Source organism: Cynocephalus volans, chromosome 10 (genome assembly GCF_027409185.1).
Source record: "Cynocephalus volans isolate mCynVol1 chromosome 10, mCynVol1.pri, whole genome shotgun sequence".
Lineage (NCBI taxonomy): Eukaryota > Metazoa > Chordata > Mammalia > Dermoptera > Cynocephalidae > Cynocephalus > Cynocephalus volans.
The window spans coordinates 131,117,290-131,130,480 of record NC_084469.1 but is presented as its reverse complement, the minus strand read 5'-3'; the positions used below and the strand labels follow the sequence as shown (position 1 = coordinate 131,130,480).

Below are 13,191 nucleotides of genomic sequence, written 5' to 3'. Positions count from 1 at the left end.
TTCTAGTGATTTAACAATACTTGTGCTAAAATAGAAGCTAAATATAAACAAGGAGTGCTTTAGAAAACTCTCTGGAGGCCAAATGGGTGGCCTGAGATGGTAGAAATAGAAGTTTCTCCAGAAAGGGCCAGTGTCCTTATCTTTTACTATCAATAAAGTCTTAGGACTGGAGAGAGTGCTGAAGATTGCCATAAACAGCGTTGTTCATTCCAGTAAGTGGAACTTTTAATAACCTTTCTAATTTCCTGCCTTGCTCCAAAAGACAAGTGTTAACAAGCCATTCTCCTGATTTTAAGCTTGCAATAAATATTCCAGCACAGCATGTGATTTGACCAGAGAGTTAAACATGCAAGCTTGCATGATATTTAGAGGCTTATTATGACCTATCTCAGCCTTCCCACTTTCAAAGTGATTTCTCCCTTTAGAGCCATTAATCCTAAATGTGTGTGTGTGTGTGTGTGCGTGTGTGTGTGCGCATGTGTATATATGCTGTCGTTTATTCAAAGGTGTTTCTATATAAGGTGATTAATCCAAGCACAATTAAAATGATGCTGACCAGCTTAATTCCATTTAAAGCTTAGTTGTTAGCCAACTGCTATGTTAAATCTTATATACGAATAATCCTAATCCTTTAAAAATATTTGATACTTAAAAAAATGACTCTGGATCATTTATACAGATTATTTGAGGACACTGGCTTCTAGATAAATTGAAAACCTCCTCTCTCATTCTTTGCTTACTAGAATTAGACTGTCAAAATATGGAGGAAAAAAAAAATCCCTGAAGAGGAAATCTCCATAGAAGAAGCAGATGTAAGACCTTCTGAGATGGTCATAAAGTAACAAATTGGGGAGGGGGGAGATAGAATTTTTTTTTTAAGTAACAAGTATTTTTTCTAAATAGAGTTTATTTTTTAAAGCAGTTTTAGGTTCACAAAAAAATTGAGCAGAAGATACAGAGATTTCCCAAAACCCCCAACCCCCACACATACAGAGCCTCCCCATTATCAACATCCCCCACCAGAGTGGTACATTTGTTAAAATCAATGAACGTACATTGACACATCATTATTACCCAGAGTCCATAGTTTACATTAGGGTTCACTTTTGGTGTTATATAGTCTATGGGTTTAGACAAATGTAAAATGACATTTTCACCACCCTAAAAATCCTCTGTGCTCTACCTATTTATCTGTTCCTCTCCCCCAGCTCCTGGCAACCATTGATCTTTTTACTGTCTCCATAGTTTTGCCTTTTCCAAAATGTCATATAGTTGGAATCATACAGTATGTAGCCTTTTCAGATTGGCTTCTTTCACTTAGTAATATGCATTTAAGGTTCTTCTGTGTCCTTTCATGGCTTGGTTGCTCATTTTTTAGTGTTTTGGAAGTACCACAGTTTGTTTATCCATTAACCTACTGAAGGACATCTTGGTTGCTTCCATGCTTTGGCAATTATGACTAGAGTTGCTATAAACATCCTTGTGTGGGTTTTTGTGTAGACATAAGTTTTCAGCTCATTTGGGTAAATACCAAGGAGTAGAAGTTTTAATTTTAATGAAGTCCAGCTTATCACTTTTTTCTTTTTTTTTCTTTTTTAAAAAGATGACCGGTAAGGGGATCTTAACCCTTGACTTGGTGTTGTCAGCACCAGGCTCACCCAGTGAGCCAACCGGCCATCCCTATATGGGATCCGAACCCAGGGCCTTGGTGTTATCAGCACCACACTCTCCCAAGTGAGCCACGGGCCGACCCTCACTTTTTTCTCTATAGATCATGCTTTTGGTGTTGTATCTAAAAAGTCTTTGCCAAATCCTAGTTCATCAGACTCTTTTGTGTTAACTTCTAGGAGTTTTAAAAGTTTTGCATTTTACACGGAAGTCTGTGATCCATTTCAAATTAATTTACAGACCATTTTCATTCTTAGTTTCCTGATGAAATTCATGAAAAGTAAAGGAAGTTGGATTAGTATATTAAAACATTTCTGAAAGTACAAAAAGGTTTTCTCATTTATTACCTATATAGCCTTGAGCAAATAACCTCTTTACATCTCAGATTATTCATTTCATAATGAGGATAATACTTTTGACCTCCTAGAATTGATGTGAGGACTAAGTGAGATTGTGTGATAAAACACTATGGAGCTTCTGGGTTGCTGAACATGTGGAGATGCTAGGAGAGTGGTTAGCTCAGAGAGGACATGGAAGCTCTCTCCCTGTCCCCCAACCTTGTCCTATCTATGTCTTCATGTGTATCCTTTGCAATGTCCTTTATAGTAAATTGGTGTAAGTAAAAACAAAACAAAGAACCACAGCACCATGCCTGCTTCACAGTAGCAGTTCTTGATGTTTTTGCTATCATAATATTGATGAAGATGAGGATGGAAACTTAAAATGTAAGGGGAATTTTGAGGTTTTTTTTTTTTTTTTTTTAACTTATTCCTCACTGATTGTAAATTCCATTTTTTGATAGGTAGTGGACTTTGTAGCAGCAACTCTGCAGAGAGCATGTGCAAGCTTGGCCCATCAGGCAGAGAGCACCGTGGAATCGCAGACACTGAGCATGTCCATGGGACTGGTGGCTGTCATGCTAGGAGGAGCTGTTCAGGTGAGTGGTAGACATGAGCCAAACTTGAATGAAGGGAAGAGAAAGCGAAATACCTGTTGCTTCCCTTTTATGCCCTTGTGAGAAATAAGAATTGATATTGTATATAGGAGAACCAAGATAAACAAGTTAGGTTGTAATGAGAATTCTTTCCAAAGTAGAGGACAAGAAAATTGGACTATTTCTACTCGGTCACCTGAGTAGATTTCACTATCAGAAGGGCAGGTTCCTTTCATACTTGGCACAGGCTTGATTCGGAAACATCTAGCATGGTGTTTTACGTCTGAGGCAAATACTAAATTCTCTGGCCCTCACTTACCGAAGCTCAGCCCTTGTTCCTTCTCCTGTAGTCAGGTGGAAATCATTAGTAACTTGCCGGCTGCCTAGGACTTTATTTTGTATAGCTGCATTTTAGTGCAGGATCCATTGTTCAACCCATAGCATTTTAAAGCTTCGCTTTCAGCCATTTGTAATTGCATATGTCTTTTACATACTTTTTTTTTTTTTTTTAAAGATGACCGGTAAGGGGATCTCAACCCTTGGCTTGGTGTTGTCAGCACCACGCTCAGCCAGTGAGCAAACCGCCATCCCTATATAGGATCCGAACCCGTGGCCTTGGTGTTATCAGCACCACACTCTACCGAGTGAGCCATGGGCCAGCCTGTCTTTTACATACTTAATTTATGATTTTTTGATTTATTTATTCAAGCAATATTTATTGTATACTTGCTGTGTCCCAGATACTGAGCTAAGGTACTGGGAATATAGCAGTGGGCAAGGCAGACATGATTCTTACCTTCATGGAGCTTATAGTCTAGTAAGGGAGTCAGATACTAAATGGCTTTTCAAAAAGTATACCTAGAATTTAAAGAAGTGCCTCAAAAGAGAAGAGGAGGGTACCAAGAGAGCATAGAATTTAATCTGTGCTGGGAAGATTTCCACTAAGGAAGTGTATGTTTAAGCTAAGACTTGAAGGATGAGTAGGAGTTTGAGTGTGTGTTATTGCAGATGGAAGAAACTCTTCCAATTAAAGAAAACATGTTTCTTGCTCAAATGCAGGAGTGAGCTTGGTAAATGTGACACACTGACAGAAGGTCAATGTAGCTGAATTATAGAGACCAAAGAGAAGAATAGTGTGAACAAGGGTAAAAGATAGGCAAGAGCTAGATCTTGCATGTGTGTGTGACTGATTAATTATATACCACATTAGGTTAGGAGACTGCAAGAAAGCAGAATAGGCTCAGTGCAAGTATTATGAAATCCGATCTGAAATCGCCTGCTCATAATCCTTAGCAATGAGTATGAAACCCTCTGGGAATGGATTTTTGAGTGTGAGAATTCAGGTCCGATTCTGATTCTTGACATATGAGAATTTGCCTCTCTCTAGCCTGTCTTTAAGGAGAAAAGGAATTTTATCTGGGTCTGGTTTTAATGTGAAGCCCATCTCTTGGTAGATTTACTTAGCTCTCCTAATTTTATATTTCCCATATACTGTGAAAAAAAAGTTTTTGGTTCATTTTCTAGAGCCATATTATATCCCTGCTGTTAGAACTAACAAGGAGGGGTTCACTGATGGAATACTTTTTCTTAAATTGTATTGTTAATAGATTTAGTTGGGCCAATTGATGTTTGTTCTTCTGGTTAAGTATTAATTTGGATAGTCTTTATTTCTGTAAGATGAGTGTGTGTTTTTTTGCTTCTCTTTATTTAACACTTACCATTTTGAATCATGTCCCAAATGGAAAATAGATCACAGAAGTCTACATTTTCCTTTCTAAAAGCCCAGTGTTGGGGGGCCAGCTGTGTACACTAGTTGTGTTCTAAGAGAGACTCACCCGACTGATGTAAATGTATATCCCTTGCCTGTCCCTGCCCTTCTATGAGCCATCCTGACTCACTGATTACATCCTGGATTCCTCTGACTTTGCATTTAGTTAAATGAACATAAGCACGTCACCTCCTATACCTTTGCTCCAAATCTGTTAATTTTGTTTTCTGTTTGATTCATGGATTTATAAGTGGTTTCTATAGTAATGTTGGGTTTTCTGTCCATGTATTGGGTGAAAAAAAGCTATGCTTTTGAATTATGTTTTCAGTTATCATTGTCAGGCTAAGGTTTTTGCTTTAGATTCTAGAACATTATACTATACCTGTCCTCTATCAGGATTCATTGTTTTGGCTAATGAAACAGAATCTAGCAGCATCTGAACCTTTTTTTCTTTCTTTTCTAATTAAGGTGATTATTAGAGCATTGTGTCTGGGAAGAGGAGTTAATTTGGAGAAAGTGTAGGTTTAATTAAGACTGCTAACAAGACAACTGTAATTGCAAACTCATTTTCTAAATTTTAGGGTTGGTCATCAGTAAAAGTATGTCCGTAACTCTTCCTTGTCGCCTCAGGAAGCAATTTCTACATGATGTTGCAGAGTCCATTTGGGTCCTCTAAAGTGCACTGGACAAGGCTGAGCAGACCAATCTAGACCTTCTTTAGGAAAAACCAAAACAATATTGTTTCAGGGAGGTAGCAGAGCCTACCATTTAAAAGCTGGACTCTGAATCTTTACATCTAGACTCTGTTGGGGTGGGGGTTCATTATTGGGAGACAAAAGGTGCATCTCTTCTCTAAGGGTGCAGGGGTCTTTAGTGTGGTCTTACTCTATACTGCTTAGGTCTTGTTTTTGACCAAAGACTATTGTTCATACTCTTTGGTAAAAAAGTTACACTTAACACATGACTGTGTTTCAGGTGTTGTTGACTTATATATCAGAATCATGGTAAATGCTTAGAGACTGGGGCAGAAGTAGTGGTAAGCAAGCTAGAGGTCTGCAACAGAATGGGGAAAAGGTAGGGAGGGAAGAGCTGCTGAAATCTTTTGCATGCTAATGAATTGAAATCTTGTGCTGGAATGCTGTTCTTTCTCTCCTTGGGTGCTCTAAAGAAAAGCTTGGAAAAATTCCTGCTATTTTAAGCTATTATATAGAATTTCAAAGAGCAGGCAATCATTCTTAATTAGTGTTGCCCCTCAAGCATCCTAGTTCAGAGATATCTTACTTTCTGTCATATTTAATAAGCCTGCAACAGTAGGTACTTAAACAGTTTTTGGATGGATGGATAAATGGAAAGAAGAAGGAAGAGTGAATAAAAGGATAAAAGGAAGGATGGATTTCTAACTAAAGACGCATGGATTTTTAAAATGTATATCAAAAGGGCATGGGCCTTAAAAAGTTTAGAAATATTACCTTCACTCATAATGAGCAATCTTCAGATCTGGGCACACCCATGGGAGTGTTGTGTTAGTCGTGTTGCTGGGAAAAAAGGAGAGTCATACTTCTTAGTGTTTTCAGAGGCATTTGCTTGATTATCCTCTAGGTAATCCAGACTTTCTTCAGAATTTCCCTAGAATGGTGGGACATGCTTCAACCCTTATATGTAGGTGATCAAACTGGCTAAAAAAGCCCTTACTTGGAAACCACTGTGCCTCCAATTTTACAACTTTTAAAAAATGACCTTCCAGTTAGCTAAAGACTCGCTCCCTTTAATTCTCTTTGCTTTTGAAATTAAACCATCTATGTCTGGAATTGTTTTCATTGTGTTCATTTATACCCATTGTTAAAGATTTTCAGAGCCTTTCATAATTTCTATGAAATGACTTCTGTTGACACCAATGATCTGTGAAGAAGGTTTTCATCTGTTTCAAATCACTACAAGCGTTTGACCCAAATACTTCCAAAGGTCCAAAATTTTCTAGGATTACCAGCAGACAACAACCTTGTAGGCATCAGTGTTCAAGGATGGTTTTTAGGCAAAAATTTAATCATTATATTTCAAAATAACTGTATGACTTTTTATGATAATTTATTATTTTTCCATTTCATTATTTCCTATGATCTTTGGCTTTATACTAGCTTTTATACTACCTCTTTCCTAGGTACATTTTAGGACTTGAGACTAGACAGTGAGACTGGAGAAGAGTTCAGTACATTGCTGTTATAGGCACAAAAATTGATTTATTTCCTTGAGAACTCTCTAGTGTTCTTAATACAATACATGGACAATAAATTGTTACTCAACCACCATGCACATATAGTCGTGTGAAAGAACTTTGTATGCTGCTATTGCCTTTTGGTTTTCTTGCATGCTTTGTGTAGGGCTTTATATTTAACAGGGCAGGAAGGGAGCAAGGATGGTGCTAGGCACAACTGTTATTTTAAGAATATAATTGTACATATTTATGGGGTGCTGTGTGATATTTGATACATGTATACAATGTGTAATGATCAAATCAGGTCAATCAACATATCCATTACCTTAAACATTTATCATTCCTTTGTTTTGGGAACATTCAAAATCCTCCCTTCTTGCTAATTAAAAGTGTATGATAAATTAATTATGGTCACCCTACAGTGATTTAGAACACTAATCTTTTTTTTTTTTTAAGTAGTTGCAATGTGGGGTCCCAAACTCCCGCATCAGCATCCCCTTTTGTTTATTTGTTTATTTTTTTATTGGAACATAGTTGGTTGTAGATATCTGTGGGGTACAGCTTTGAATATCAATACCTGTGTGCAATATGCAATGTTCAAGTCAGGATAATTTTCGTGGCCCTTTAACAATTTCTCCCTTTCCTCCCTCCCTCTCCCACCCCTGGCAAACTCAGTTCTGTTCTCTTCTCTTAAAGAGAACAGTATTACTGTGAATGTTGTATCCTTTTTTCTTTCTTTTTTTCCTTGTTTAATTAGCTCCCACATATAAGTGAGGACATGTGTATTCTGTTTCTGTGCCTGGCTTATTTCACTTAATATAATTTTCTCAGTCTTATTCCTCCTATCTAGCTGTAATTTTGTATCCGTTAACCAACTTCTCCCTATCCCCCCTTTCTCCTACCCTTCCTTCCCAGCCTCTGGTAACCACCATTCTACCCCCTGCTAATATGCAATCAAATTTCTTAGCTTCCACATGTGAGTGAGAAATGCAGTATTTCTCTTTTTGTTCCTGGTTTATTTCACTTAGCATAATGTCCTCCATACTCACCCCTCCCTGCACATATGCACAGCCTCCTCCACTATACACCTCATGCATAAGAGTGGTACATTTGTTAGAATATGTAAACCTACATTGATACATCATCATCACCCAAAGTCCATAGTTTACATTAGGGTTCACTCTACATTCTATAGGTTTGTAAAAATGTATAATGACATGTATTCACCATTATAGTATCATACAGAATAGTTTCACTGCCCTAAAAATCCTTTGTGCTTTGCCTTTCCCCTAATCTCTGGCAACCACTGATCTTTTTACTGTCTCCATAATTTTCTTCTATGTCTTCATGCCTTGATAGCACATATCTTTTTAGTGCTGAATAATATTCTGTTGTCTGAATGTACCACAGTTTATTTATCCATTCACTTACTAAGGACATCTTGGTTGCTTCCAAGTTTTGGCAATTATGAACAGAGTTTCTATAACATGCATGTGCAGGTTTTTGTGTGGACATAATTTTCAACTTCTTTGGGTAAATTCCAAGGAGCGCAATTGCTGGATGATATGGTAAGAGTTGTTTAGTTTTGTAAGAAACTGTCAAACTCTCTTCTAAACTGGTTGTATTATTTTGCATTCCCACCAGCAGTCAGTGAGAATTCATGTTGCTCCATAGCCTCATATGCATTTGGTGTTGTCAGTGTTTTGGATTTTAGCCATTCTAATAGGTGTGTAGTGATATCTGGTTGTTTTAATTTGAAGTTCCCTAATGACATATGACATTGAGAATGTTTTCATATGCTGTTTGCCATCTGTATAATTTCTTTGGTGAAGTGTCTGTTCAGGTTTTGGCCTGTTTTTGTTTTTTTAAAAATTTTTTATTTAATCATAATTGATTATACATATTTTGGGGTTTCAACATTGACATATGTTGACCAAATCAATATTACTAGCATATATATTGTTACAAATCATACTTATTCTTTATGCCCCTTATCCAATCTCTCCCCATCCCCCTCTCCTTTCCCCCTCTAATTACCCTAGATTTCTTCTCTCTTTCTGAAAGAGTAATGGTTACTCTGTTGATTTGTTGCCTACATGATCTGTCCAATGCTGAGAGGTGTGTTCAGGTCCCCCAGTATTATCATAGAGCAGATGCTTCTTCTGTCACTCTGGAATGAGCTATGTGGAGAGAGACATCCTCTTCTTTTCTTTGGTCTCTGTTGGTGACTGTCATTGTGCCAATGCACTCCAGTGACTGGTGGGCCATCTGCACAGTGGTTGTGGTATCTAGCTGCTTTTGCAGCAGCTGTGGTTATTGTGGTGGCTGTGATGGGCCACCCACATGGAGGTGATGTTTTTGGCATGCTCCTTACCTAGTTGTTGGTGGCAATGGCGATGTGCCTGGTTGTGGGAGGGGGTCCAGTCCCCACTCAATGCCTCAGGACCCTGGGTGGGCCTGTGGTGCTGTTTTGCCCATTTTTTAATCAGGCTGTTTGTTTTCTTATTGTTGAATTTTAAGAATTCTTTGTATATTTTGGATAATAGATTTTTCAGATAGGTCTTTTGCAAATATTTTCTCCCAGTCTGTGACTTGTCATTCTTTTGATAGTGTCTTTCACAGAGCTGAAGTTTTTAATTTTAACAAAGTGTAGCTAATTGACTATTTCTTTCATAGATCGTACCTTTGGTGTTTTATTTAAAAAGTCATCATCATATTCAAGATAATATAGATTTTCTACTATGTTATCTTTTAGGAGTTTTATAGTTTTGTATTTTCCATTTAGGTCTGTGATCCATTTTGCATTAATTTTTGTTAAAGATGTAAGGTCTGTGTCTAGATTCTTTTTGTGTGTGTGTGAGGATGACAGTTGTTCCAGCACTATTTGTTGAAAAAGACTATCTTTTTCCCATTGTATTGCCTTTGCTGCTTTGTCATAAATCAGTTATCTGTATTTATATGGGTCTATTTCTGGGCTCTCTATTCTGTTCCATTGGTCTATTTGTCTTGATTTTTTTTTTAGGTGAAACTGTTATATATATATATATAAAAAGAGGCCATATAGATTATAGATATAAGTAGATGTTCCCATTTCAGATGCTTAAAAAACAAAAGTCCACAATACATTGAATGAAGTTTAGCATAATGATAACACAAATAAAATTACTCTAAAATATCTTTTCCACTTCCACATAGACTCCAGAAAAAATTGACCCTTTTCTTAGATAACATATACCTTTACTCTAGACATAAAAATCATATTCTCTTCTTTCCTTAAAATCTAGTAACATCAGGATGTTTTATGCATGAAGATAAACTAAATATGTTGCAGAGCTAGAAATTCCACCTTATGTCAATTTTGCATTAGTTTCTAAATGTATAAACAAAGAAATCTGTATATGGTGAAATTCTACAGGTACAAACCTGATATATACCTCAAATTTTCATTAACTCAGAGGATAGTGGTAGCGACAGTGAACAATAACAGTTCTATGGACTTAGAGGGTAAAATGAAAACATTATATACATCCTGTGAAAACAGTTAGTTTGTTAATTGATTGGCTGGCTGGATAATGAAGTGAGTGAGTGATTAATAAATACCCTGCCTTGTTCTAAAAAGGATTTAAGACCTCTGAGGTTTTCAGATTTACAAGGCCTCCTGATGCCTCATATGACAATTTTTCTAGTAAAACTAGAAAAGTATTACAATTAATTGTTACTTTCCATTGACTGCACATGCACCTTTCTTAGTAACGCATATGATATTATTTGAACAAAGTTTCTGTAGAGAATAAAATCTTATATTATTTTTACTCCCACTTTCTAGGAGCAATCCTTTTCTGTCAGTTGTCAACCTGATCCCTTCTAGACTTATGGTGTGCTTGTACACTGACTAGCAACAATACATCATCTAATTAACAAAAGCTTTATTCTTTCAAGTGAGACTGTGTAGGGTTCTGGGTGAGAGTGTGGGCTCTGGGGCCGACTTGCTGAGTTCATCTTATTATCTTCCAGTTAGTGACTTTGGACATATTATTTAACTGTTCTGTGTCTCAGTTTCCCCCTTTTTAAATGTAGTAATAATAGTAACTATATCATAGGGATATGAATGTATGTGTGTTTCAACTTAGAAAAGAACCCGTACATGGTAAATGCTCAATAAATGTTAGCTATAATTATTCAGCAAATAGTTATTATTAAATGCTAGACCCAGGCGACACACTGATTACACCATGAACAGGATTTGATCCCTGTCCCTTTGCTATGTTTATTTGGGTTTGGCATTTTTTATTTCATTTGTAGCTGAAGTCAAGTGATTTTGCTGTCCTGAAGCAGTTGATACCTCTTTTGGAAAAGGTCTCCAACACGTACCCTGATCCTGTCATCCAAGAACTCGCTGTTGATCTCCGCATCACCATCTCTACCCATGGAGCCTTTGCCACTGAGGCTGTTAGTATGGCTGCCCAAAGTACCCTGAACAAAAAAGATCCAGAAGGGAAAATAGAAGAGCAGCAACAAACCAGTCGTGAAGGACACACCAATGTATCTCACAGCTACCTGGAACGACAGCAAAGCCATGAGAAATACCCCCAAACTGGCCCGCAGTGTAATGCTCCATTCATTCTCCAGGAGGTCAGTGAGCCCAGCACTGCTACAAACCAGAAATCTGAAAGCGTAACCACAGAACAGCTCCAGCAGGTTCTTTTATCAGCTTATGATCCTCAAATTCCAACACGGGCTGCTGCCTTGCGTACTCTTTCCCACTGGATAGAGCAGAGAGAAGCAAAAGCCCTTGACATACAAGAGAAGCTCCTCAAGGTGAGTAGAACACCCTACAAAGACAGTGGGTGCCAGTTGGGGAAGCTGTCCAGGAGCATTAATTCAACTCAAGTGTTTCTGAAGCCTTGACTACGTCAAAAACTTTCCTGGACTGCCCTCCTGGAACTTGTAATTGTTCTGAGGAAGCAAGACTTAGACTAGACACAGGATGGACTTAGATAACCACACAGGACTATTCCATTGAACATGAACAAAGTGCTAGAATTTTTACATGTAAGAAATGTTATGGACAATCAGGAAAAAGAGAGAGTTGAAATCTTCTGGGAGAAGTAGATCTTGACATGGCCTTAGCAAACTGGTAAAGTTCGAGCAGATGAAAGAAAGGGGAGGAGGAACAGCATAATTCCTAGAGATAGGAAAGTGCCTTTTGCGGAAATAGGTCCACTTTCAACACTGCCCAGAAAAGCTACTTGTTTTCACTGGCCCCCTTTTTGAGGAACATTGGGCAGAACTGGATCTCCTCTTCTCTCCTCTCTTCATCAAAGTGAAAAAGTTATTCTCTAAATATAGATTTATGTGGGAGAATATATAAGTTTAGCTAGGGATCTTTTCCCTTTTGTGGAAATTGTTCTGACCTCAGTATGGGTTAGAGAGGAAGAGCAGGGCAGGCTGGCCAGTTAGTTCACTTGGTTAAAGAGTGGTGTTATAACACCAAAGTCAAGGGTTCAGATCCCTGTACTGGCCAGCTGTTCACAAAAAAGAAAAGAGCAGGGAGTCTAGAGATTATTGCCTGGGATCAGATCCCAGGTCAGGGCCAACCAGTTAGATCAGTTGGTTAGAGCACCACCTTGTAACACCAAGGTCAAGGGTTCGGATCCCTGTACTGGCCAGCTGCCCCCACCGACATCAAAAAAAAATTCCAGATCAGTTTTTTGGACAAGTCACTTAAATATTCTGATCCTCCATGATGATTATGATAGTCTCTTCTATATGTCCTAGCTATTAGACTAAGAATTATAATTCTGATTGAAAAAAATAATTTTAAGTCACTAAAGTATTGGAACTAATTGTATAATAATAACTGCTGTGTATTGAGTCAGGCAATATACCATATAGACATTATTTCTAATCCTCACAGCAACTACAGTATTGGTACCTATATTATCCATGTTTTATAATTAGAAAAAATCGAGGCACAGAAATGTGCCAAAGAATCAGTGTCATTGAAATATTGCTGAAAACCTCAAATATATGCCTGCTTTGAGTAATCATTAAAAATATCAATACACCTATTTAGAAGGGGAATGCTGTGAACATCTTTGGAATTTTTTTTTTTTTTTTTTAAAAGATGACCAGTAAGGGGATCTTAACCCTTGACTTGGTGTTGTCAGCACCATGCTCTCCCAAGTGAGCTAACCGGCCATCCCTATACAGGGATCTGAACCCGTGGCCTTGGTGTTATCAACACCACACTCTCCCAAGTGAGCCATGGGCTGGCCCCCTTTGGAATTTTTTTAACCTCATTTAACCTTCATCTGCTGTACATTATTGATTACCAAGTCCTATCAATTCTTTTTGCCAAGAAGTCTTTCAAATGAATCTCTTCCTCTTTATTCCCAGAGCCACTACCCTGGATTAAGCTTTCCTTACCCCATACCTGATACCCACATCTTCTGACCTGGTCATGTTCCCAACTGGATTTATCTTAGGCTCTCCCGAACATACTTACGATGTAGGGATCAGCAGCAGTAAGTTGATACCAAGAATCGCTGTGCCAGCAAAGGACATGGCGTTACATATGGAACAGACATCCTTGTCTTTCCTTAGACA

General features: G+C 37.8%; 1 protein-coding gene across 1 annotated transcript in view; it reads left to right on the top strand.

The window, feature by feature from the left end:
* Nucleotides 1-13,191, top strand: part of TANGO6 (transport and golgi organization 6 homolog) — a 174,796-nt gene that overhangs the window by 57,096 nt on the left and 104,509 nt on the right. Inside the window, exons 12-13 of the mRNA XM_063110649.1 lie at nucleotides 2,471-2,605; nucleotides 10,885-11,400. Of these exons, the coding sequence (XP_062966719.1) occupies nucleotides 2,471-2,605; nucleotides 10,885-11,400 (651 nt within the window). The remainder of the gene's footprint in view (nucleotides 1-2,470; nucleotides 2,606-10,884; nucleotides 11,401-13,191) is intronic.